This window comes from Hoplias malabaricus, chromosome 10 (genome assembly GCF_029633855.1).
Source record: "Hoplias malabaricus isolate fHopMal1 chromosome 10, fHopMal1.hap1, whole genome shotgun sequence".
Classification (NCBI taxonomy): domain Eukaryota; kingdom Metazoa; phylum Chordata; class Actinopteri; order Characiformes; family Erythrinidae; genus Hoplias; species Hoplias malabaricus.
Window position 1 is genome coordinate 34,040,310 of NC_089809.1, and position 26,672 is coordinate 34,066,981.

The following is a 26,672-nucleotide window of genomic DNA, read 5'->3' on the forward strand; positions in this document are numbered from 1 at the left end:
ACAAGGAAAGACTGCCGGCAGAAGAGGAAGGCCTATAAAAGGAATGGATGGAAAAGTTCGGACACGCCAATGCTTCATTGAACTGGTCCGTTGTTAATGGTCTGCTAACATCTGGCAATAAATTCCCTGAAAATTTCCCTCAAATCTGCGTGTCCAATCAGACTGCGAGTGGACTATCGCAAGCATAATTTTCATCTGATTAAAGCAAACCACCCCTCAAATCACCTTCAGGGTATCTCCAATAGCAGAGTTCCTGCTAGTGGCTAAAGCTGGAAGGTGCCAGGACCAGTCGGTTAAATGTCAGCTGTGCTGTATTCTGTGATGCAGTAAGCCGCTAAAGCCTCCAGGTAAAGAGAAGCACAGCTTACATAACCATGTATGCTGGGGTGGGATGGGTTCAGCCAAGGCAGTAATCTAGAAGGCTCCATAGTGCAGTTGGTGACACTGATGACACTATCATCATTTATTCCTGGGTCTGACCCCATTCATTTGGAAAAGTCATTGTTTATTATGCTGGGATTCATTCAGCTTTTTAAAGGAACACTAGGTAAGATTTGATGGTTGTGCTCCTGGGCTCCACCTACAGTTGCAGGGTGTAATTCACTTTTACAGCAGTGTCCTGAAATCAAGGGGGAGGGGGAAGAGAGGAGGAGCAATGACAAAGGCTCCCTTTGCCATTACCGGTCAGTGAAGCATAGCAAGGATGCTGTAACTTTAAGGTAAATTATATCTAGTGTTCCTTTAAAACCATACAAATCTTAATCCTAATTAAAATGCCTTTAACAAAAGCTTTAAGAGAGATCAGTTATTATTAATACGCAGTAAATTTACATCTCAAGTTAAATGTACCATAAATCAATGCCAGAAGTGGCAGTTCTTCATGGGGCGCTCACCCAGTCACACTCACGCTCTCTCACACACAGGGGCCACGTATATCCATTATATTATGTATTACTGCTTGAGAACCAGAGAAGTTCAGGGGTTCTCATATCTGATTAATTTAGCTCAGTTAAGGTTTCTAAAGGAAAAAAACCCCAGACACGGTCCACAATCACTGACGCTTCTGTGCCACAATTTATCCTCAATATTAACAGATAGCAATGTTTATAAAGATAACGATATTTACTGTGCTGAGTCTGTGGGAATACTGATTGTTTTCTTGCTGATACAAAGAACATGTGATTTCTGGTGATTTCCAAAGCAACTCCTGACTAAGCCTTCAAACCAGTATACATAAACAACCAGTTCCTCAAAATAAATAAATAAATAAATAAATCAAAACCCCAATGTGCAGATAAACCCAACACTTTCAAGCTCAAGGCCAAGATTGTGCAAGTTGGGTTCGAATCTACAAGAAAATTGAGGTCTAACAACCTTTGGACAAGAAGGATGAGCTCGGCATGAGGCGTTTTATCTTTCTCCACTAGAGGGCCTCACAAAGACAGTTTTGGTGGTTTAATCCTCTGTACTGGACAGCCAGCCATTATAACCAACACAAGCTCATAAAGCATCTTAAAAGGACTGAGCTACCACTAAATGTTCTGCTGCTTCTACAAAACACCATCAAATTGAAAGTAAATATTGGTAAAATAAATAAGAGCCTGATTTTCTAATCAACGCCAGTCACCGGTGCTTTCCAGGCCTCTTGTTAAAGGTAAAGTCATCTGGCAGCTTCTCAGCATCAGGCACCCTGTTAAAGAAAGGAAGCAGTTTTTTTTACTGATTCAGTGGAAGCAGTGAATCAGCAGAGTGCTGCTGAAGCAAAGCTTCCTTCCTAGGCTCAGCCTAATGCATATATCCCCCACACAAACTTATTCCATTTCTGTTTCCACTGGAAATTAAATTATTTTCTTTACAATAATCTTTTTTCCTGTCCTTAAAAAACCCAGTAGCCTTTCTTTGTGAAAAAGAACTGGTATTAAATCAACAGCCTTAAACATAAAACCAGGTAGGGATTATGCACAGGACAGGTGGGTTAATGCGAATTCAGATTTTTTTTTTAATATAAAGGTCTGTTATGATAAATAAGAATTCATTAGAATACAATATCCCACAGAAATGTAACATTTATTTAATACATTCCAAGAGGGTTAAAAATTGACTAATGTTTGGAAAGAAAACAACAGATTTTATCGAAAGCTTTCTAAATGTTCCTTATGTGTCCTTCATATCAGGTTTAATTACCAAATTTAAGCATAGATCTGGTGCCAGTGCATCACGCTAACAAATATATGATCTGGATGTAACTACGACATGAATAATGTACTGAGGGTAAATTAATACGACTTATTTTTTACACTGAGAAACAGGATCATTATGCAACATTTGTAAAACCAAATCAAAATTGCATCCTACACAGCTGTGAAATTAAAAAGCAATAGAAGAGAGAGGATGTCATGGACTTTACTGAGATGTTAGCAGCTGGAACAGAATGGCCCCACTGCTACTAACCTTGCACTGGTTCATGGTCAAAACGTGGAGAACACTGTACAGTCAGCACACTCTGTTCTAATCTGAGTGACCCTTGAGCTAAAACACATCGAGTGGACAGGGATCCTGTCAGTACACATGACTTCAACTGAAGTAACCGACATTTGTAGGGTTATTTACATTAGAGAGAGTAAAGTCATATAAATAACTGAAATTAGTAACTTCACTGTATTAGTTTCTGAGGTCATGTCACATCATAGTGTCCAAACGTTAACAGGACCAACTGCTAAATTCCTTATCTTGTTTCTAAAGTGTCAATATTTACTAGCCCTGAAATCAAACGGTTACGGTTCGAACTCAAATAAACAAACATTGTGCACCCGCCCTTAATGTCAGAATAGACCAATAACTGCATTGTTTTCTTACATTTATTTACAGGCATTTGCCTAAACTAAGCAGCTAAAAATACTAATGGTCAACTCAAATATTATCAGGTGATTATATAATTATTGTTACAGGTCTATTTTATCAATTTCATATTTGTATATGTTATTATTGTGGTTATTGTAATCATCATTTATTCATTCATTATCTATAAGCTCTTATCCAGTTCAGGGTCGTGGTGGGTCCAGAGCCTACCTGGAATCATTGGGCACAAGGCGGGAATACACCCTGGAGGGGGCGCCAGTCCTTCACAGGGCAACACACACACACACACACATTCACTCACACCTACGAACACTTTTTGAGTCGCCAATCCACCTACCAACGTGTGTTTTTGGACTGTGGGAGAAAACCGGAGCACCCGGAGGAAACCCATGCGGACACGGGGAGAACACACCACACTCCTCACAGACAGTCACCCGGAGCAGGAATCGACCCCCCCCACAACCTCCAGGTCCCTGTAGCTGTGTGATTGCGACACTACCTGCTACGCCATAATAAAAAAAATAATAATAATAATATACCCTCTATAAAGGACAAGCACATGGTTTTAATGTTATTTCTCAACAACAAAAATAAGTTCCTTTCACATGTATCAGCATTTGTTTCCCACACATTAAATCCAAATACACATTTTGTATTGCAAAGACTATTCCATCCATAGTACCAGTGTTTATAAGGTTTCACAAATTGCCTTGACAGCAACACATCAGCTTACCGATCATCAGGTTACTCTATTTCAGGCTTTTTTGTCTTATATCAACAGCTGCCACAGTAAATATGCCATTTTTTTTTTCATTTCTGGAGGCCCATTTTCACAATGGCATTATCATGAGCACACAATACAAAAACAACTCTGTCATTTCCTTTCTTGTCAGAAACATCTTTCTCATTCTTCTACAGTATCAGATGTGACAAATGAACCTAGTACTTTCATTACTATACGCCACTTGACATAATCCAGCATGACAACATTGTCATTAATGACACACAGCTGTCAAATCAATCAAAACAAAACTAAATTGAAACGAGAAATAAAATTAGTCAGATGTCTGTAGTAATCCCTAACTTCTGCAAATGCATTAAAGGCCTTATAGAGCTGAGAGTCTGCTGTAGCTAACACTGACTTCACTGAAGTGAGGAAGCATTATGACATTGACACTTGTTTCCAGTATGTAGCTTCTTCAGAGAGACACCATAAACAGTTAAAAGTACGGACCAGTTTATAATGCCTTCAAAACAAAGACGCGCTTGACAGGTTTGGAATTTAAACAGTTGCCAGACCTTTTTTTTTTTTCCTCCATGGCAAACAGTTTACATATGTGTAACTACAACATACAAAAAAAAAAAAACATGCCAACCTGGGAAAGAGGACAGCAGAGGCAGGAGCAAGTTGGCCCCTCGAGTTGTTTACTCTTATTCACAAACATGAGACTTGAAATAAAATCCAGAGCCTTTTGGCAGTAACTCCCAAAAGTCCACACAGCGGTCTCTGTCTCTCTCCCCCCTCTCAGCTCTCTCCTATGCCAGGTAGCATGTCCTTCACCAGCTGACTCACATTAAGGCGATGCCAACTGGTAATCAACAGAACCCAATTGATTGAGAGGAATCATGTGGCCACAGCTACAACAAATTCTGGGACTGAAGACTTTATTTCTTCTTTGGCTTGCTTCCTTGCCAGAGAGGCTGGGAACAGCCAGCAGCAAAGCTTTAACAATTCCCTGCTGTCACGCCCCTGGTCCACTGGGGCCTTGTGCCACAAAGTATACTAGAGTCTGTCATGAGATAAACTATGTGAAAGTGCACAAAAAGTGCATGAATATCTTGTATTAGCTAACACAAGTATATAAGTACAAGTCTAAAGTAGCCAGCTGAAGTATAAGTCTGAGGGCAAGTGGTCAATAAAACCCTACACGTAACACTAACATATACTTACATAAGAGAAACTCCCATTAGAAAAGCAAACAAACCTACATTTAAAAAAACAAACCTGAGCTCAATGTCTTGGGTGAAAAATCAGCACAAAGCTGGCCTGAAACATGATAGATACATAGGCTCCGCTGGGTTTGGATTTCACATTTCTAATACAGTGGAGCACAGAAGATAGGCCTTGGTAACTACACTAGCCACAGAAAAAAAAACACGTGTCCTGAGCTCATTATCAAGTTTATATTCTTAAAATGTATTATTCAGCAACTACTCAAAAAGATCCAGTTACATGCTGCAGAGGTGTGGTTACTTGCACATCAGCTTCCATCACACGTGTTCAGTGTATACACCGAGATATTACTTAAGAATATGTCTGTTTAGTATTATACACTTGCTGCATCTCTTTTCTTAACAATAGTTTAGAACTTGTTGAATACTAACGCAGTAAAACAGTCATTGGTTAAGTCAGCAGAGCCACATCTCCACAAAGAGATGGGGGAGTGCTGCTCAGGTTGTGTAAGAATTGCACAATTATTCTGAAAAGGAAAAAAAGGTAAATTTCTCCATGATGGTCAATGGGAGGGAGGCAGTTTTCTTGGGAAAGGTTTTGTGAACTGTGTTTATGTGACAGAATCTGACACATCCTCTGGGAACTAGCTCATGTGTTTGGAAAGCTAATGGTGTGAACTAATGAAAAGAGAGTAACTTTTATTAGCTGTAACATATAAATACAGCTATCTTTGAAATCCACTCACAAGACATTGATGTAATTAACAGTGTTATGCCAAGCACTGAATCGTGTGAGTGGGTGAATGATTGAGAAGCCACCTCCATGAGGCGCTCAACATATATAAAGAATGTTTAATTTGTTACATGTTATTACATGTTTTTTCCCCATATCATACATTTCCATAAATGCTTATATTTAAGCAATATCACACTGGAGGTTGCTCTGTTAAACTGAATAATGTCACGGCTGTGATTGGGTCATAGACACAAGGCCACTAGGCAAACATTAAAAATAACATTGCCCTACTGATATTCAGTAACAGCAAGACATTGTGGGTGATACTGCTTTTATGCCTTTATACAAGCCCCATATATTAGATAATAATAAGCGACGACAGATTACGATTGTGGGCAGCACGGTGGCGCAGCAGGTTAGTGTCGAAGTCACACAGCTCCAGGGACCTGGAGGTTGTGGGTTCGAGTCCTGCTCCGGGTGAGGTTGGTGCGTTCTCCCAGTGTCTGCGTGGGTTTCCTCCGGGTGCTCCGGTTTCCTCCCACAGTCCAAAAACACACATTGGCAGGTGGATTGACGACTCAAAAGTGTCTGTAAATTTGAGTGTGTGAGTGAATGTGTGAGTATATGTCGTCCTGTGAAGGATTGTAGCCTCCTCCAGGATGTGTTCCCGCCTTGCACCCAATGATTCTGGAAAGGCTCCGGACCCACCATGACCATCAATTGGATAAGCGGTTACAGACAAGGAATAAATGTATGAGATTATGATTGTGTCGTTTACTTAAAAATTTATGTAACACCGCCTACACAAACAGTTTCACACCTTGGACACATATACATTCTCCTGTGCACCAGCTTGCTACTTTGTGTAGGTCTGTGTTACTGCAGGCCAGTTACTTCATGTTTCAAGTCACAGCAATGTGACTGTGACAACATTTGCAATTGGAGTAAATGACTTAAGGGCTTTTCAGCTTATTTTGAAAATTACAAATTGATATTTAGATTCATGGGAGAAGAAAACTTTCTCTGCAGTGAAACAAATAGAGACAGTGGAATCTACATCCTACTACAGATAAAATGGTGTTTTGAGTGGAATCCACCCTGCCCTCTGACTGCAGACTAACCTTGACCAAAGCCTAATGTTGAGCTCCCTTTAAAACTCCCTCTCGTGATATTGCTTCACTAACAGTTAATAGAATAAAGAGGAAATGTCTCTTGTCTAATGAAATTACTTGGTCATAACTAAGTGTTGTATAATATAATCTTATTGCACGGCCAGTATGTCTAGTCTGCCAGTGTAATTGCTAGTGCATTAACGGGAATGTCCAGTGGTCTCACGACTTCTGCGTCAGTCAATACAGAGCATTTTACTAAGAAATATTTCTTCATGAAGGGACTTTACAACAATGCAGTGGACCAGCTATCTTTCTGTGATTTCATTCTGTGATGCCCTCCCCCGTCTGCGGTTTCAAAATACAAATATCTGGCACTGCACAATCTGATATATACTGGAAAAGGCTGGAAAAAAAGGATAAAGCAATACAAAAAAGGCAGGAAGGAACTATTCTGGCATCACTGACTCCCTTAGTCATTCAACTGACCCTGGGTTATCGATAGATCCAAATAAAGAAGCCAGGAATAACGTGGGAAAACCAATCGGTCAAAATTCTGTTTTTTTTACATCTGTGAGAAGGAAATGATGGGACTTTACAACAAAGCCACAGCTCTAGCTGCAGTACATGGATACACTTACAGAGAAACTGTGGGCAAATACTAGAGATTTTCCATGTCCAACAGTCAATGCCAATACACAAGGATACATAAATAAACATAAATTAGGACTAAATCTTATTGGTGGTTGTAGGTTACCATTCCAAAAATGTGACCTGTACTTGTAGACATTTACTAATGCAGTATAATTAAAATGAAATATTAGTCCAGGGTCCCCTCAGTGGTGTGCACTTCTGATGTAAGTCAGTAAGTCCAGGTTGTAAATATTAGGCAGATCTAAACATCCGTCTGATTAAAGTTTATCTTTAAAATAAATATTTGCTGATATAATTTTATATTGATTACACTCAAGTGTGTACATATGCCTGGGGGTTTGCTCAAGGGCACTTCAGCTGTAGACTGAGTAAACTGAGACAAAATGAATTATGTGAAAAATGAAGTGTTAGAGTTGTACAATAATCTCTCAGTTACTGTGTTTTATGTCATGTAATAAATTCAGCTCTTCAGAATAAAGACGGTAGTTATTGCAGTGTGTGGTGTGTAAAGCCACTGCCTTCTATACAGAAGGATTCAAATCCCAGTTCAGCTGAGCACAGATCAGTAAGAACTGATGTTGTGGGTCCAATTTCCCTGCTCAGGTAATACACAGATCAGTAAAAACTGATGTCATCAGCTGATGCAGCATCTCTGTCTGTACATCGCAGTGTAACCGAGCACTTAAAGACATTACACTGTCAGAAACAAAGGAGCATATTACAGCACAAATCCCATATTACTTCAGCAGACTAACTGAAACGAAAGCTATATATAAAATATATTTTTACAAAATAATTATTTACTAATAATTAGAAAACATACATTTAATTTATGGGTAAATACACATTATTAAATAACCACCATTATATCCCCTAATTTTCCATCCAACAGCCCTGTATCATCATGACTTCCATACTCAGCATTTCCATAAGATGTGATCAAATGGCTGCGGAGATATAAATAATTTTTGGAAAAATGATTGTGATTAGTCACACTGTGTAAACGTCTGTGATTCATCAACATGCTCATATCAGAACCAGGAAGACTGGACTGGTCATGGTCAAAGCACACTTGAGTACTGCTTTGCTAAGTACAGCTTTAACAACCGTCTCATCACTGCACTGCATGGTTTGCAGTGTCATTAAAGCAGAGGCAGAGTTTGCTGTAAGATTTTAGATTTTATATATGAACAGTTATTATTATCTTCTTACATATTTGCATTTCAAGCACTAGCATGTTTTTATACTCTAAGATACTGTATACTCTTTACACCACTGTAATGAAGGACAAAATGACTTATTTTAAAAGAGAGATTTTTTTTGAAGGTTTTGTTTTTTTAAAGCATAGTACATGCGGAAAAGAAGCAAACGTGGAGTTATATAACTGATACACCCCTCAGTCGTTTTAGCCTCTCATTTACTGTTGTTTTTTCTTCTTCTTTTTTCAAAGGTACACTTTTGGGTGTATCCTGGTGGAGGAAAAGGCTTAAGGTACAAACACCCACATTAAAAATACTGAACGTCATTTCTAAAACCAGGGGAATAAGAGAGGTTGTTGGGTTTTATATAGTTTTTGCTGAAATAGAATCTCAGTGCTTAGTGCTGTTAGACTCCACAGATCTACTGTATGTATGTTTTGTTTGTGCTTTAGTGCTACACTGAATAGTTTTAGTTAATCATGCCTATTGTTATACCACTAATATTTACAGAACACAGTATAATCAGAGACGACAAATTCTAATTGTTATTCATTCACAACAACACACTTTTTAAAGTGTGAGCATGGCTTTAATTTATTCTAATTGTTGATCATAAGCCTCCATTACCATATTTGCATCGTTGCCCCAGTTTAGAAGCAAACGTTCTGAAACATAGCATGGCTACATTTGAGCTACATTCTGAGAAAAGTCAAGAAATATTTCCGTCCAGCTGTGGCTCATATTCAAACCTCCTTTACCTCTAACACCTGCAGGAAACCCACAGGACAAAATGCACAAGTCCAAGAGTTTCAAGTGGTGTTTGTAAATAGTCTGTAAAGTAGTAAGTCAGAGAGGTCCGTAAGAAAGCACGAAGCACAAGAAATGACTGGAATGACAGCTGGACCCTTTCTAGAATGGAAGCATTCATTGGGCCACAGTGACAAAGGAGAGCAGTAGCAAACAAATACTGAAATATAAAAACTCTGCTGAGTGTAAAAATAAAATAAGAAACACACCAATGGCAGTTAACAACCAGTTTGAAAAAGGTGGCTGAGAGGGCAAAAAAGGCATTGACACAAGTGTTATAAACATGATAGCAGAGAGGAGAAGGTGAAAAACAGGAAGCAGATGGAAACGTGGAGCAGCGGCCACAGAACAGTTTTGGTTTTACTAAAATATCATGTACGAAAACGGACCCAGAATCTGAAGAACAGTATAGCGTTTAAAATATTTTGGGCACAAATATCATTTTGGTTTCTTTTTTGCATCTAAATTGAGATGGAAATGAAGGGGTAAATCAGAGCGTCCTTTAAAAAGTTCACTATGTAATTTAAAGAAATTAGATAATTTAATATATGCCAATAAAAAGGTACTTACGCATCTTTCTAAATTCTGTACTAGCCTCCATTTAACAAAGCATGTCTTAATCCTCTGAGAGCCTAATAACTACCACACCATAAAATAAAAATCACGGCAGTTCCAAATCTAACGCTACACGCTACACAACTGGTCACACAACACCATGGCCAGTCAATTTAACAGAAATCCATACAATGATTACAGTCGTCCTGATAGATTCTAAGAACAAATTTGATAATGTAAATGTATTTTAACACAGATGTACTGAAAATCTAAAAAAAACAAGTAGTGAAACATTTACCATCTCCTTATGATTTATTAAAGGTAAAATCAAAAAGAAGGGAGAATTACTGGCTTGAGAGTGCTGGTCATCACTTCTGCTGACCACACATCTGCACGTCTCAGAGTTTAAAGGTTGCGAAATCAGTCGCTACTTGTAAATCTATGGTAGAGCTGTTTAAAAGCTACACAGTCTCTTTATTGGTGAGCCCTCCTGCAAAAGTCAACAAAACTTTGTTTACTTTGGCCAGACTCGCTAACAGCTAAATGTCCAACATAAAAATAAAAAAAACAGACAGGGATTTTGAACTGTAAACTCGATCTGGGTTTACGGTTACCATGTTATTTAATTTCAGGTTTGTCTTTGGGTGGAGCGCAGAAATAATTTGACACAGATGCACGGCTTTTGCTCCATTCCTGCAGCATGTAATCAGAGAGAAAGAGATGGATCCTCCTGGTCTCGGTGGAGTGTTTTGTGGTAATGCAGTGGACACTGAGTTTGAGCTCAGCTTTATTTGGAGAAGCCCATGACTCGAATCGATAAGATCAAAGATAAGAAGCGGAGCCTTAGCGTCTTCTGAAGGACAGAAGATAACAAGGAGAAGCACTACCTCCATTGCCAAGTTGACTGATAGGTGGGGGATCAACTCCCACTGAAGGGGACCAACAGGAAGCAAGCTATGAGTTCAATCAATAGAACTGACCAGCATCTGACTCCTTTCACTGTAGAGGTGGGGAAGAAAAACAGCTATTGCACAACGCAGGACCCCGTCTGATAGCTGATCTTACATAACCCTTAATATGACTGTAGCTTCTCTGCAGGGTCTATAAAACTCAAACTATTAAAGCACACCGTGGCTGCAATTAACAGGAAGCCATTGGAACAATGTAATACACATAACAGCAACCACAGTTTTGGAATACTGGCTGAAAAGAGTTAGTAGTTGGTGCATGGCTGAACTCTGTGAGATGAACAGATGAACTCTATGAACTTTTGTGAAGACACAGTGTACTGTATGTTCTGTGAGTAACCACCCAACAGAAGAGATGACACTGGCTAAACAGAAACCATAACATAACACATGAAATAACACACAAAATGGTAATGTACATATTTTAATTCCAACTAATACCTGAGATTAATACTACTTTGATTAAAAATAAATAAAACAAAAAGAAAAACAAACAAACTGAACTACTCCACTGCTCATGAAATAGAAGAAAATAAAAAAACATAAATTAAAAACAAATTAGCTAGATTTCACAGGCTCCTCATGTGTGTGAAAATGAAAGGAAAAAGAAGCTCACTCTGCTTCATTCCACGAGCAGGAAAGAAAACAACAAAAACAAACAAAACAAACCGCAAAGAGCGACTATTTTGGTTCTCCCAGAGGTAAGGCCAATGGCTTTATAAAGGGAGGAAGAGCTTCCAGAAAATTCAAGAAGCCCCTTTGAGAAATTCTTACCTGGAGCTTCTTCATCTTCCTCCCTCAACACGTTGCTATTGTCGCTGTCTTCCTGGGAGGACTTCCTGCTGTCTCCCACAGGGACCACTGTGAAGTTTGTTGGCATTTTCTCACCATGTGCTTCCAAATTCAGCACGTCTCCCACTCCTTGTTGCTTTCTTTTCCCCTCTTTCTGTCTCTCTCTCTCTCCTCCTCTGTCTCTCTCCCCCTCTCTATGCCGTCTGTGAGGCGGCTTTCCTGAGATGTGGTTCGAAGTTCTCCGTTTCACCCCTACTGCTTGGATACCGGTAGCCCATGTGACCAGTTGTACTCCAAATATGGAGCTCAAGCAGCCCCGCCCTATGGGCCAGGCGTGCACATGCACACTTAACACTCACTCACTCTCTCACACACACACACACAAACATCGCAAAGGCAGTGTGCTTCTCTTTTCTGCAGCAATCTGAACCTCCGCAGAGGAGACAGAAACAAAAGAGCAGGAGATGAAAGAATCTATTGATTAAGTTGAGCCCTACAGTCACTTCCTCTTTCAGACAAAGAGAGAACTGGGGTGGGGGGTGAGGGTTGAATTAGAAAAGGCCTGTTCCTGTTCTGGGACTGAAGCAAAGCAGAACATCAGCACTGAACTTTGCAAGACATTATTTCAAAACTCCTAATTCAACATGATGTCATTTAGTACTGAGGCACTCCCAGCCACAGCAGAGAGAGGGGTCCACATACCAGCTTTTCCAGCTGCACAACTCAATGTTCTGAAACACGGGTGGACAAAAATGCATTTCCAATCAGAACAAAACAGAAACTGTGCGCACAGCCCATTCCAGGAATGCAATTGTACCCTGCTAGAAATAGGCATCTGATTCATGATGGATAAGTGCACACTTTATCTTATCAATATAGCTCTCCATATCACAGCCCTCTCATCTGTGCTCTGTGCTTCCTTTCATGCTCAGTTCATATTAAAACCCTTTATTCAAATGAAGAATTGGAATACATTCAGGCACTTGCTAACCATACATTAATCATTTTAATCAAACAACAGAAAGTTTCCTTACCATTTGCGAGCTCCCCAGTTTTTCTAATGTTTTTTTTTTTTTTTTACAAAAACCCTTTTGTCAGTAAAAGAGTAAAAAACAAAGGGGTTAACGGCAGAGACATGGCATCTGGAGATGTTTAGTCCATGATAGGGCCTCCAAACATTGAAAATCATGAAAACACATCAGGATATTGCTCTGTTCCTGTTCCATAGCTGGGTAATATTAAAATATTTTTGCTGTTTCAGATTATGACATGTGGAACTGACTCTAAATTTGGGCGAGGACTTACTGTATGAGATAAAACACAGACCAAAAGTGCTACAAAATTGAAAAAAAAAGTGAATAAAAGCTTCTGAATGCAAACAAACCAGAAATAACTGCAGTTGCCTTTAATAAAGACTTCATAATTCATTTGCTGAGACGTAAACAAACGTAATCAAACATAGTCTGGTTTGATGTGAATTGTGCACTGTAGGGACATTACTGAATTTGTATTCCTTCACTGACAGGAACTAGGGACTGCAATATTTGCAACATATATATCGCAAGCTTTTAGTTTACAAAACCACTAGATGTAACTTTATGTAAGATTTTACTTAGCTGTTTCACCATATAACTCTCTACACAGACTTATCTATCAAAATGGATCAGACATATTACATAAACCAATTTATTATTTAACATTAAACCAAACATTTCACATAACTCTGCGAATTATGTGTTCTTTTTACATGGTAATAATTAAATATTGTAGAAGGATTTAAATACTAGTGGCATTTCCTTTTAACTGCTAAAAAAAGCAATGCATCACAAGAAAACAAATAAAAAATATTTGAAAATATCTTTAAAATCTTTTATTCTTTTTTAAATTAATGAACATGAGTAGCAATTTTCTAAACTAAAATGATCATACAGTAGACAACTTCATCCTGTTCAGGGTCATGGCGGGGCTAGAGTTCACCTACCAACATGTGTTTTTGGACTGTGTAAGAAAATTTAAGAAGACATAGGGACATCCATCAAACTCTTCACAGACAATGATCCAAGGTGAGGATTAAACCCAGGGTCTTGAGACCCTGGAGCTGTGTGGCAGGGCCCCTGTGATGCCCAAGTAAACTAATTGTAATTGGCTCTTTTTGGCCAAGAGTTGCTGTTCAGTGTCTTGGAATAATCGCAAGAGTTGGTTAATATAATTGTTGCAAAGGAGCAGCCTTCCCCTACAGGGCATTTACTCCACCTGGGCCATTAGGAGGGCTTTCAACAACACAATACACACCCCATCACAGCCTCTTTATACTTCAGGAGTGTGAAGTTCAGGAAAACCAGTCTCACAAGCAGTTTCTATCCATAGGCTCTCAGGCTTGTGAATGACTCCATTAACACACTGTCCCTTCCCTTAAAGCAAAACTCACAATACACACACATCAGTTATTACATTTACTGCTGACATAATACTGTTTGCAGTAATGCACAATGCACTGACAATGCTGCTGGCAGAATATTGTACATGTATAGTTACTGCCATTCTCTTTGCACAATACAACAATAATATACCAGTACAGACTACAGCTTATATCTACAGTTTATTTACATACTTATGGTCTATTTATGTGGATTTTCTTTTATTTAGGTTGTATAGTAATCTTTTAATCGAGTCTTAATAGCTTGTGTGTTCGTGGAGTATAAGTATTCTCTAAAATTGAAAACTCTTGTGGGACTGGGCTGAATGATCTTAGAATCCTGTGAACCACAGGGGTCTTCTCTGGACAAGCCATTTGTCTTAGAAGTTTGCCTTACTGAGTTAATTCATCTTCTCAAGCTCATTTTATTGTGAGGTTTACTGTGTTTACCCTGGATGGTCTTCTGTGATGTTCTGGCTTCAATGATTTTGTAACGATTCTTCTATTGTGGGTAGGCTAAAAATGTAAAAAATATGTACCAATAAACTGTCTTTTAAGAGCTGGCAACTGCAGGCAAAAGGTCATGGGCCATGAACGTGACATTACCCACATGACAGCAAAGCTCAGGCTGCAGTTTAGGTTGTGAAACCTTTGGCAGCGGGACATTTTTGCTGCAAATGTTCTGCAGTGAAATAGATATGAAACACATTCTATTGGTTATGCAATTAGGGAAGAGTGTTGGACACCGGGTAGACCAGTTCACTGGGAGGGGTCACATCATAAGGACACTAGCCCTTGAAAAACAGTTTTATAAAACTTTTTATTGTCTGTGCTCTACTCAGTGGAACAATAAGGGTTCTCTACATAACTGTAAATAAGGCTGTGCTACTCACAACGTGACGCAAAATCCTGAGGTGACATTTTGTGACCTTGGAATTCCAGAAGCGCCAGAGCACTACGTTTATCTGGACACAGATAGAAAGGCACTTATGTGTTCTACATTCCAGGAATGAGGCACAGCAAATTCAATCAGTCTACAGAACAGTGCGGCCCATCCAAGAAAAGATCTCACTCTGGCCGTTACCTCCCTTAAACTTTACTGGAAGATTCATAGAGTCTGGGGTTTATTTTAGGGTGGGGTTAGTTTGGCAGTTCTGGAGATGATTTCTGTGGCTTATATAAAGCTTCAGATCAGAGGTAAGGTCTTTTACCTTTACATCTTTTTCTATTAATTTATATATAATGCTAGGTAAAGACAAGATAGATTAGAAGTCAATCCCTAACACTGTTGCCAGATGCTGGTGTTTTCCCCCCAAGCAGTTTGTAATAGTAATAAAGCATGATTGTGCAGGACAGTGTGTACAGACTGTACAAGATCACATCATATTACACCAGTACACAGTACACAATTGTTAGTTCTGGCACAAACAACAGCCAAAATCCTTGTCTCAAACCAATCAAACTGTAACACAATCCAGCAGAGGATCTTATCTTCCTATTGTTCTCATCCTAATAGTATTCGGATTAGGAAATTATATTCCACTCATACAGCTAACTTCTCTTAAAAAACAAGGTTAACCCTAAACATTTGAAAAACAATTTTTTATAAAATTCAGATGATGTTTCCTCACCCTTTGCTAGCTCTCCAGTCTGTTTGTGTGCTGGAAACTGGTCTAATGTGTTTAGGAAGCCCCAATGTCTGTAAATTAGGAAAAAAAACTGTTCTGTTCCAGTTTGCTAGGCTTCCTGTCTCTGCTCAGGGGAGAGAAATGTCATCTGTCATTTTTTATACAATGGAAAGACATTCAAAAGTGTGAACCAAGATGAGGATATTGCTCTATTCCTGCTTCATATGTGGGTAATATTGACTTATTTTTGCTGTTTCAGGTCACTTAAAGTGGAAATGTCTTCAAAACCGGGAGACAGGTAACCGCATCACTGAAAGTGCTATAAAGCTAAATAACTCAAGTTACATATGTGTTTCTGTGGTTATTCAGACAGTGATTAAACAGACACGTTTTTTCCCTCATACACAATGTTCCACCTTAAAAGACACTGAGATTCTGAACGTAAACAAACCAGATAGAATAGCATTTCCCCACAATCATAGACATCCCTTTATAGCTATTTTAAATTATGAGGCCTTTACATTACAAGACTCAATCAAGTCCATGTTTTTGCTCAGATAAGACTTGCCTATCTAGACGGCCCTCATTTATAAATATAAGTGTACTGTATCTATCTGTAACGTGAACAAATCTGTCTCTGAAACGGCACGCATGCACACACTGAAATGTTTCAGCTCTGTCCCAAATGGGTCCCTAAGCTGTGTGTAGTGTAAGAAGAAGGAAACTATCACCTGCACAGCTCATTTTTTAAAATGCCATTTGAGACACAGCCTGTAAGTCACTGCTGGTGCTGGCTCATAACGACATCACTAAGCGCATGCGTACAAGCAAAAAATACGCATGAAATATGATCCGACTGTTCATATTCATGCTGCATTCCCACAGACTGTATACAGATGTGGCCAAAAGTTTTGAGACTGGCACAAATTGAAGTTTGCTGCTTCAGTTTATAAGGTGGCAATTTGCATTAAAGCTACATTGTTATGAATTAATTGCAAAGTTATTCCTTGATATGAAAAATTAACTTATCTCCAATATCCACTGCATTTCAGCCTTGACATAAAACAACCTGCTTACTTCAGTGATCATCTTGTTAGCTCAGGACAAAGTGTTTATGCAGCTGAAATGACTTTGTCATGCTAACTGAATCAGAAAAGCATTTGGGTGGCTTTAAAATGAGGGTAGAGGGATGGGCGGTTATGCATGAAATTACAGTCTTTTTCTGTCAACCATGGTTACCTCTGTGGAATCACGTTCAGTTATCATTGCTCTGCATAAACAGGGACTCACAGGCAAGGACATTGCTTCTTGTAAGATTGCACCTAAATCAACAATCTATCAGATCAACAAGAACTTCAAGGAGAGAGGTTCAATTCCCATGAAGAAGGCTTCAGGATGCACAAGAAAGTCCAGCAAGTGCCAGGATCCTGCTGCGGGATTGGGTCCAGACCATGCTCAAGAATGGGAGCTCGCAGGTGTCACACACAATGAGGATGGCCTGGTGTGAAGAAGAGCAGCAATGTAGCCTCTTTTCTCCAAGAAAAACATCAAGAACAGACTGACATTCTACAGGAAGACTATATACTACAAGAAGAGCAACTGCTCCCAACGATCCTGGAGCAATATGGTGAAGAACAATGCTTTTCTTCAGCATGATGGAGCACCATGTCACAATGCAAAAGTGATAACTAATTGTTTTAAAACATTGAAATTTTTGTTTCCATTGCCAGGAAACTCCACAGATCTCAGTCACATTGAGAACCTATGGTCAATCCTTAAAAAGTAGGTGGACAGACAAAACAAAGAAGTTATGATCAAATCCAGGATTATGCAAGAATGGGTTGCTCTCAGTCAGGATTTGGCCCAGAAGCTGATACCCAGCAGGCTAGGGCAAATTGCAGAAGTGAGAAAAACCTTCAAGACTTCAACCCTGTGAATATTTACAATTTCATAAATGTTTTGATAAAAGTAAAAAAAAAACTTAAATCCTTTAAAATGTTTATAACTGTATATCAATATACCACAGAAACCTCTGTCCAAAAGATCTAGAAACACAAGCAGCAAACTCTGTGAAAACCAAAATTGTGTCAGTCTCAAAACTTTTGGCCATGACTGTACATACGAAAGTGATTTCACATTACAACACAGCCCTGAAATAAGTCAGACCTGTGTCACATTAAGGCAATGGTTTTCTGCAGTGCCCCACTTTTGTGAAAGAGAATATTTTGAGCCCCCCACACTGACACATGTACATTTTTGCTTCCAGAGCTTTCAGAGTCTGAGTCTTGCCTCCTCATCTGAGCCTCTCCAAACACAGCGCTGTATAGACAGGGTGTGATTGTGCTGTCGCGTTCTATCCGGTATTTATCTATCGGTATTTTGACCACAGCGTGTCACAGACCTGTCATTAACTTGTGGAAAAGGGGTGGATTATACCTCCTTTAAAATATATATATCTATATAGCACATTATTTAACGTAAACACAATGATCAGGTGTGGGATATAAAATGCTCCAATTTGTTCAGTGGTTGTGACAGTAACCAGACACAGGGAGAACACACGAGCACCTCACAGAGAGTCACCTAAAGTAGGGACTGAACCCACAACACCAGGAGTCAAGAAATGTGTGACAGTGACAGGACCTTTACACCCACCGTGACACCACCCTCACTCTCTGAATGACCCTGTTTACGTCTCACTGACTAAAGTAAGGAGATGTTTCAAATAAATCAGTGAAACATTATTAGTCCATTATTCTATTCTGAAATATTGGCCTGGGACTTTCATATTTTCAAGCATATATTTATATTTAACTTGACACAAGTGGTCATATTCAGTCTAATTAATTTATCTATTATTAATTTAATAAGTGATGGAAAGGTTCGCATTTTCAGGGACACAGAGGACAATATCATCCTGTTCTATACTGAGGACCGTGGTTTACCTGCCGAGTGCTTAGGCAGCTGAATATCGATCCATCAGGAAATACAAGAGACCTGCAGGGATAGAGTTTCTAATGCACCTTCTCCAGAGCTGCAGGGTCAGAGCTGAAAGGGTTTTGAATAAATAACCTTTTTCAGTTTGTCTAGATAATAATACTCACTCTGCACTCTGCTATTAACCAGTCTTGGATTGTACACGGAACTGACTCAGCGAATCCAGAGTGGGGTCTTAATGAAGAGCTATTGAAATGTAAATACCAGCTTCCAAATGTATAAATCCAAAAACGAACGTGTTTTTTTGACAAAACTGGAGTTTGTGCAACCAATGACACCCCAGCATGCAGCCAAAAACAGACTCAGCATTCCAGTGTTTCCCAGAGACTTAACCCCATCCACCAGGCCCTTTGTTTATTTTGTCTTGTCTCGCTTTCTTGACCTTTGGTTTATTTACTGTGTTCTGCTCCGATGGCTACACGTGTTAGGTTGATACAGCTTTCATTTACTGTGTATCCTAACGACCGATGCCCGCAGCAAACATCTCATTCCCTGGCACCTTAAGTGATGTGAGGGGACAGTAGCATGTGAACACACACGGACATCCTATACTTGCGATTCATTCTAATTATGTCCTTTTCGAGATAGGTATAAAGGTCCACCTCTCAGCAGGTGTCACAAGTTCAACAGCAGCATATTGAATGTGTCTTAACCCAGACTTCTGGGCACACCAGGTTCATAAGCCAAGAATATCATACCTGTTTTGATGTATTGAATATTATATATAGTATTGTAATCATTTTAGGGGAAAGGAATATAATGCACACAGAAGCCATCAATGTAGATAAAAAGAGATAAGCCATCATTTTCTCAGTTTTACTAAATAAGATGGTGTCTCTGGTAGGAGTCTTCTTGATGCTGAGGGACTGGGGTTATGTTTGCTCCATGTATGTGTCATTTGTCAGACTGTGACTCGTGTGTATGGAGGGTTATTTGTGACAATATTATATAATTAAATGAAAAAGAATTAATTAATTAAAATCGTATTAAATAATTACAATTTGAAATAAAAGCTTAAATAATTAGATGTATTTTATTTCGTTATTTAAATGTGCATTTTAAATATTTCCTACTGTATAATTTAAATAATTATTTAACCATTTATATATTTATTTAATGCGTCTTGCAGCCTTGCACCATGAAATATTTAAATCTGCCAACGTCATCCATCATCCGTCAGTGTGCGGGCCTAGCTTCGATCCAGTCAGATTGATTGGCGAGATTGTGCAGTAAAGGCAAGACAGATTGGTCACATACATTCGATTCATATTTCCGTCTATTAACGATAATTTTATTGTCTTGGAGGAGCCGCAAAAAGCCAGAGTCTCTATGGTGTGAGAAAGACTGCAGAGATGAAGGTTACATTACATTTTGAGGTCTTACTCGATGTGAGAAGGCATTCATGTCCAAGGAAGTTGACGTAGAACAGCACTAATGTATAAAGATGGATCAGTTAATATATGGAGTCTATACAGAAGGGCGCAAGGCAGGAACACACAAGTGCCAGTCCATCACAGTGTGTCACACACTCAAACACTCACTTGCAGCTAAGGAAAATTTTGCACAGAAAATCCACCTACCGACTTGTGGGTTTCTTTATTTTTGTAGGTTTTTTGTTTGTTTGGTTTTGTTATTGTTTGGGTTTTTATTTTACTGTGAGAGTCACCTGGAGGAAACCCATGCAGATAGGGGACAACACACCAAACACTTCACAACCTTGACTCAAGGCAGGGCTCAAACCTACAACCCCAGGACCTTGGAGCTGTGCCACAGAGACAGTACTTTTGTGCCACCATGCTGCTTCAGAGCTTGAAAATAAATAAATAAAATAAAATAAACCCATTTAGAGGGCGGCACGGTGGTGCAGCAGGTAGTGTCACAGTCACACAGCTCCAGGGACCTGGAGGTTGTGGGTTTGATTCCCGCTCCGGGTGACTGTCTGTGAGGAGTTTGGTGTATTCTCCCAGTGTCCGCGTGGGTTTCCTCCGGGTGCTCCGGTTTCCTCCCACAGTCCAAAAACACACGTTGGTAGATGGATTGGCGACTCAAAAGTGTCCGTAAGTGTGAATGTGTTTGTGTGTGACCCTGTGAAGGATTAGTGCCCCCTCTTTGGTGTGAAGTGCACTGTTCTAGACAACTCATGACAGAAGCAAAACATCTGAAATGTTAAAAAATCACGTGGTACCTCACAAAATCTATTACACGGACATTAACTAGTAAAAGCCTATTAATAAGGTTGCCTGCTTTATTGTTTTCAAATTATTTTGAGACTTTTTCTTCTACTTCAGTTTAAAGTTTTTGATTTCCCGATCAGTGTCATATATAATAACACATACAATTCTTATGCGAAGTAAATGAAATGCAGTGTCAGTTATTATTACTTTAGAAAATGGCTATATTTTCTTCTTCATTGACCCATTTCACATACATACATACATACATACATAAATAAATAAACCTGGTGGCTGAGCCTGGTCTAATTATTCGCCTCAGTAATAGGATATTTATTTAATTATTATTAAATTATTAATACAAGCTCGGCAACGCCACACAAAGAAGTCATTTGTATGACAATGTTACTAAATGGTTAATAATATATATACTGTGGGCCTATGTGTGTTTAGTGATAAAAAAAAAAAACTGTGGGTCTTTACATGGTAAATACTAAGAACCCCTCAGTTACAGAATACTGACACAGCAATGTTCAACCGTAATAAGCAACAGAGCAAAACAAACACATCCATCTGTGAAGCTATAATGCCACCTTCTGGCCATTCTATGTAAATGCAACAGTGCCTTTCCCAGGCATTTCTCCCACAAATTGCAAAAATTTACATCTTGAAAAACAGTTAAGATAAGATAAAGTACATAAGACTGTAAACTGTACCATGAACACAACCTTTAAAATCTCTGCACTCCCAACAACAACTCAAATATGGACACTTGGGACTCTAGTACGTTATTTCTTTCCTGGCACCATTCATGTCACATACTCTACATAGTTCCTAGGTGTTTACAACTTAAAACATATAGTTGTCTGTGCTGTCTGTGAAATGTCGAATACAAGTTTGACTGACTCTTTCAGGAGTGTCTGGCCCTTAGGAAACCTGTAGGTATGTGGTAGCCTATTCACCCCGGATCAACTCAACACACACTGGAGACAATGCATAAACATCACAAGGACAGGGTGTACGCATTACACTCGCTGATTATTCATCGACATGTTGTGCGTACAACCAATCAGACCTGCTCGACTCTGAAACTTCACTACATCCAGACACCGCTTCAAAACATATAACGTGTTGGACTTGTCAGGACTAGTCTATTCCAACAGACTGAAGGAGACAGGGAACAGACAAACGGCCTTCCTTTGGAAAAAGAACGGCATGTCCCCATGTTAGAAACATGTCTGCAAACAAAAATACACCAATTCACATAAGAAAACATTACCTTTATTCCTTTAAGCATTTCCTTTAAGAATTGCAATGCTTAGCTTATGTACTATGGCCTGATTTAAATCATACCTCAAAGAAAAATACTGCTTTTTAAAGTAGTGTATGATTTAAGCCGACACAGAATATATTACTATATTCCAGAAAAAGATCACATGGTCATTCCTAAATTCTGACAAATACAGTAACAAAGGTGTGAGCATTCCTCTCTGTAGTGTTCACATTTTACTGTGTATATGATTCCAAGAGGGATTCGACTGTAAAGTACTGAACATGTCCCTTAGCTCAAAGCTTCACAAAAATACTGAGTGCTGCAAGGCTTCAGTTTGGACTGTAAATGTCAAAAGACATTTTCTATAATAATGCTTACCTCTGTTAGAGCCTCTACAGATCTCTAGTAGTATGTCAGCTCACAAGAAAAAAAATTGTCCAAACATTTGAGGCATAATGTAAAAAGCTGTAAATTGCTTTAGCAACATTTTCATTAAGGTGCCTTGGCATAAGCCTGCCACTGCTTTCCATCCCTACAATTATGTAACAGCAATTACAAAAGGTTCTGGTCAGGCTTCTACTCCTATTCACAGTTAAAGTGATGTAAAGCACTTCCAGGAGGTCTAGAGCAATTTTTAAAAAATTGGTTTATTTATTTTCACACAGCTGAAAGTGATTAGTTGATTCCATTGTCAGTTCAAGTTTATGTTAATGGTAAATCTAACACCACTGTCTGGTCTCTGTCATTCCAGTCAATGGGAGAGATGGCTGTGTCTACTTACAATAACGTGCAGGATATAAACGTGCAGGATTAAATTATTTTAAGTTGTTAAAAGAATATTTATAAGATTTGTTTAAAATCCTGGGACTCCAGACTAAAATCAGTGGGGAGGGATAGTGAGGTTTACTACCGTCACCTAAAAGTTACATAGTGCAGTTTCATCACGGCTGATCCCAGAGTAGTAATGACAGATGGTCTGTTCTCACCAGTACAAATTAGTGGAGCATCACAATGATTTTTAAAGCTGTAATTTTAAGGTAAAAATATTAGCCTAAGTATAGTACAATCTTGTTTGCAAATAGTAGTAATTGTTAAATTCAATTTTGGTCATTAATTCATTAATTTACTAACTAATCTAATTAATTGGTGAGTCCAGAGCCTACTCGGAGACACTGAGCACAAAGCAGGAACACAGCCTGGGAGAGGGCCAGTCTATCATAGGGCATCACACACACTCACATTGTCACTAACACACTGACACTTGTGGACAATTTCAAACAAGAGCAAAGAGAAACGAGGCAAGCCTAGATTTGCCGGACCGCCATTAACCATATAGCCGTTGTCACAGAGGTGTTTCTGGCATTTCAAAAACAGGAAAGCCCAAAATACATACACTTGTCATTGGAAGGTCTGGAGAAGCTTTGGTGCTTCATATCAATGCCTTTGTTTACATGTGGTTTACATGTGATTGTGTTGTACAGAAAATATGGAGGACAGGACTAATACATGCAGAACTGAAAAAAGAAGCACAAAGTTTTGTTCATAATATATAACGCCGACATCAGTGTTTTTCTTGTTCATTTTATTTAAAAATAAACACTAGATGATCTACCATCTAAGAACAAAGAAGACCAAGAACATTTTGTTGATTTTAAGAATTACAATTACTTATTTATTCAATATAACTCAGGTTAAATAAGACCAATTCAGCAGACCTCCTCTCTCTCTGTGAGATATAATACATGTGTTAATGTTGTCGAGTCCCAAGCCATCCTGCTGAGCTTGTGAACTAACCAATGCAGAGCTGAGGCTCAGGCCAACGTGCATGGTGTTATGCCAAACACAGCCCCAGAAACACACACAAACGGAGCATGTTCCTGTCTTATTTCCTATTATGCAGCCATGGTTCGAGTTGAAGAACCTACTGTCCTTTGGTTCCAGCTGAATACAAATTTATATCGATGGAAACACACCGAACGGTTCCAAATTTAGTTCACACATTGGATAGTAACAACAGACGGTGTAGTAGCGCCACCTCTCGCTGTGAAATACGGCTGAATTAACAGTTCCTACTCGCACATGCGCATTTCATTAGAAGTCAGTCAGTCAGTAAGCGAAAATGCCTCAGCCCAGTAAAAAAGCCAATCCACTGACCCAACCTACTATCGTTAATTGTAAGTTAGGTTTTAAACCATGTTCCATCTTTAAAACGATCAATAATCCAATCCCTAATACACAACAAATCTTTGCTATTAATCTGTGTTCAACAATACATTCAACACAAATTTAATGTTTGACTGTTTAAAATTGATGGGAATTTTTTCCTCTCTAACTCAGGCAGCTTTTAACAGGTGATGATGGCCACGCATGCAGAGTCTGTGGCATCCATCTCGAATGTCATGGCACATGCCCGCTAGTCGCTCAGCTGTTGGTTTGACACCACAGGATCAGGTGATTCGCTTTCTTCTTCCCCTGCCCCTCGTTATGCAACAGAAGCCACATAACTAGAGCATTCGGTACAGTGTGCTGCAGGCTGCCCTGGCGACCAGGAGAGGTTTCCTGAAGCGCAGGGGGCTGAGGGGAGGGGGCAGCAGGGCAGCATGGGAAATCAATTCAAGCTAAAAACACACACACACACACACACACACACAGACAGGCCCACCATGCCAGCAGCTTAACTCCTACCAGTGAAAGAGGCAGCTGAGAACCGTTGTCACCTGAGATTTAATAAGGTGGAATTAACTGCAGCAGCCAGATGACTCACGGATCTGTTCTTAGCGTGGCAGCGATAACAAATACATTCTGTAAAGCCACCAACAGGTCATGGTTTTCAGTTAGAAAACAGCAACTGTAATCTGTGTCCTTCGTCCTTCAACATGGCCACATATGATCACACTTTTAAAAATAAAGATGCCAAAAAAAGGTGTCTTGAGAGAAATGTGTTGATTTCCTGCCAATGTGTGGTTCCATAAACAAAATGCATGAATTTGAAGAACCTTCTTCCATGATGTAAAGGGTTCTATACCTAGAGCCAAGTTAGGCTATTTTTTTTCTTACAGCTGAATGACAGTGCACAGACCACGTAGAAAGCTTTACTGAAGTGCGCTGCATTGATTTGTTTTTTAAGATTACATTCATCAATGGGGGCCAAACATTTAGTACTGTGGTCAATATCTTATAAATACAGCCAAGTGATTTCAGTGTATAGTCTATTACATTATAACTCCAAGCTCCATCAATTCAACAAATCAATTAGGCCAACATTTGAAACCACACTCATTCATTCCTATTATAAATCCAGTATCAGTGTCTATTTCCTACCTTTGTACTTTACTGTGTCATGTTGTGTTTAAAAAGACAGACGGAGCAGGCAGTCCAGCACTGCCAAACACAGGCTGTAAGGAGACACTTACGTGGTGGAAATTCCCCAAATGCATTATGGGCAGAAAAGGGAACCCCATTTTAGCCTTGCATTTTAAAATCCTAGTAAGTGCGCACATTGGGTAACATGACTCACACAACGATTAAGTGTGAGCTTTACATGTCTCCAAGCAAGCAGTGGAAAAGTAAGCAAAGGGCTCTGAAAAAATAGCAGACAAAGCACATAAAAATAAAAACAGAAAATAGAAAAACAATTGAGTGCAACATTTAATTAGCATACAAGTGTGGGATATGTCTGATTAAATATTCATATAACAGCATTTCCCCATTAGTGTTAACAGGTCTTGCTCTGTGTTATAGCAATGTCCTTTATAATGCCCAAGAGACCATTACAGCAAACACCACTGTAAATCTATTCATTATGGACACTAAAGAGGATTTATGAGACCTAATGAAGGAAAACTAAGGAGTACAAACCACTGAGGGAAACACCCTTCTAATCACAGACAAACATGTTCCTGATCAACAACAGCATCAGTGTGAAGTTCTGGGGTCACTGAATGTCAAAACTGCAAACAGAGATTCGAAATTTACACAGATGTCAAACAGCTGTTTCTGTGTTAAAGCCAAACATTTATTGTAGGGCTGTGTTCACTGTATATGATGTATATTAATTTTGCAGCTGTAAAACAGAAATATTGCCACTTAAAGAAAAAGAAACTACCAAAAGTCATATTAAATAAAACTGATATTTCATATGCTGTGCATCACTGCATTCAATAAAACAGTATCGGATATATTTTCATCAACACCTTACAATACAACCTTAGACAGTTTTGACACCTCGGACAACACATAGAATTAGCTTTTAAGTAAGAAGTTGTACATTTTTAACAGTGTAAAGGGGCAAATGAGACTTAGTTCAGGCTCGTCCTAATTTGGGATGACTTATGAAAGTTATATAATTATAGAAAAATATCATCTTATCTTGAATTTTAAGAATATAACTAAATTTATATCATTATACTGAAATATTGCTGGCATCCAGTGAACATACAGAACTGATGCTGACTGAGCTCCTGCGATCCTTTTCAGCTTCTTATGGAGCAGCTCCAAAATGAGACTGTGTCAAGCCCCAGTGAAATGGCATGCAATGAAGCAGTAGTGAACGTGG

At 39.0% G+C, this 26,672-nt stretch overlaps 1 protein-coding gene across 7 annotated transcripts in view; it reads right to left on the reverse strand.

Moving 5' to 3' along the window:
* slc12a7b (solute carrier family 12 member 7b) overlaps positions 1-26,672 on the reverse strand; it is a 67,557-nt gene that overhangs the window by 35,758 nt on the left and 5,127 nt on the right. For 2 of the 7 annotated variants that reach the window (XM_066683644.1, XM_066683641.1), the window contains exon 1: positions 11,615-11,842. The exons of 4 other annotated variants lie outside the window; for them this stretch is intronic. In XM_066683644.1, the coding sequence (XP_066539741.1) occupies positions 11,615-11,720 (106 nt within the window). In that variant the 5' untranslated portion in view covers positions 11,721-11,842. Of the gene's footprint in view, positions 1-4,235; positions 4,365-11,614; positions 11,843-26,672 lie in introns of those variants that run through there. One more of the 7 variants, XM_066683645.1, reaches the window with a different exon arrangement.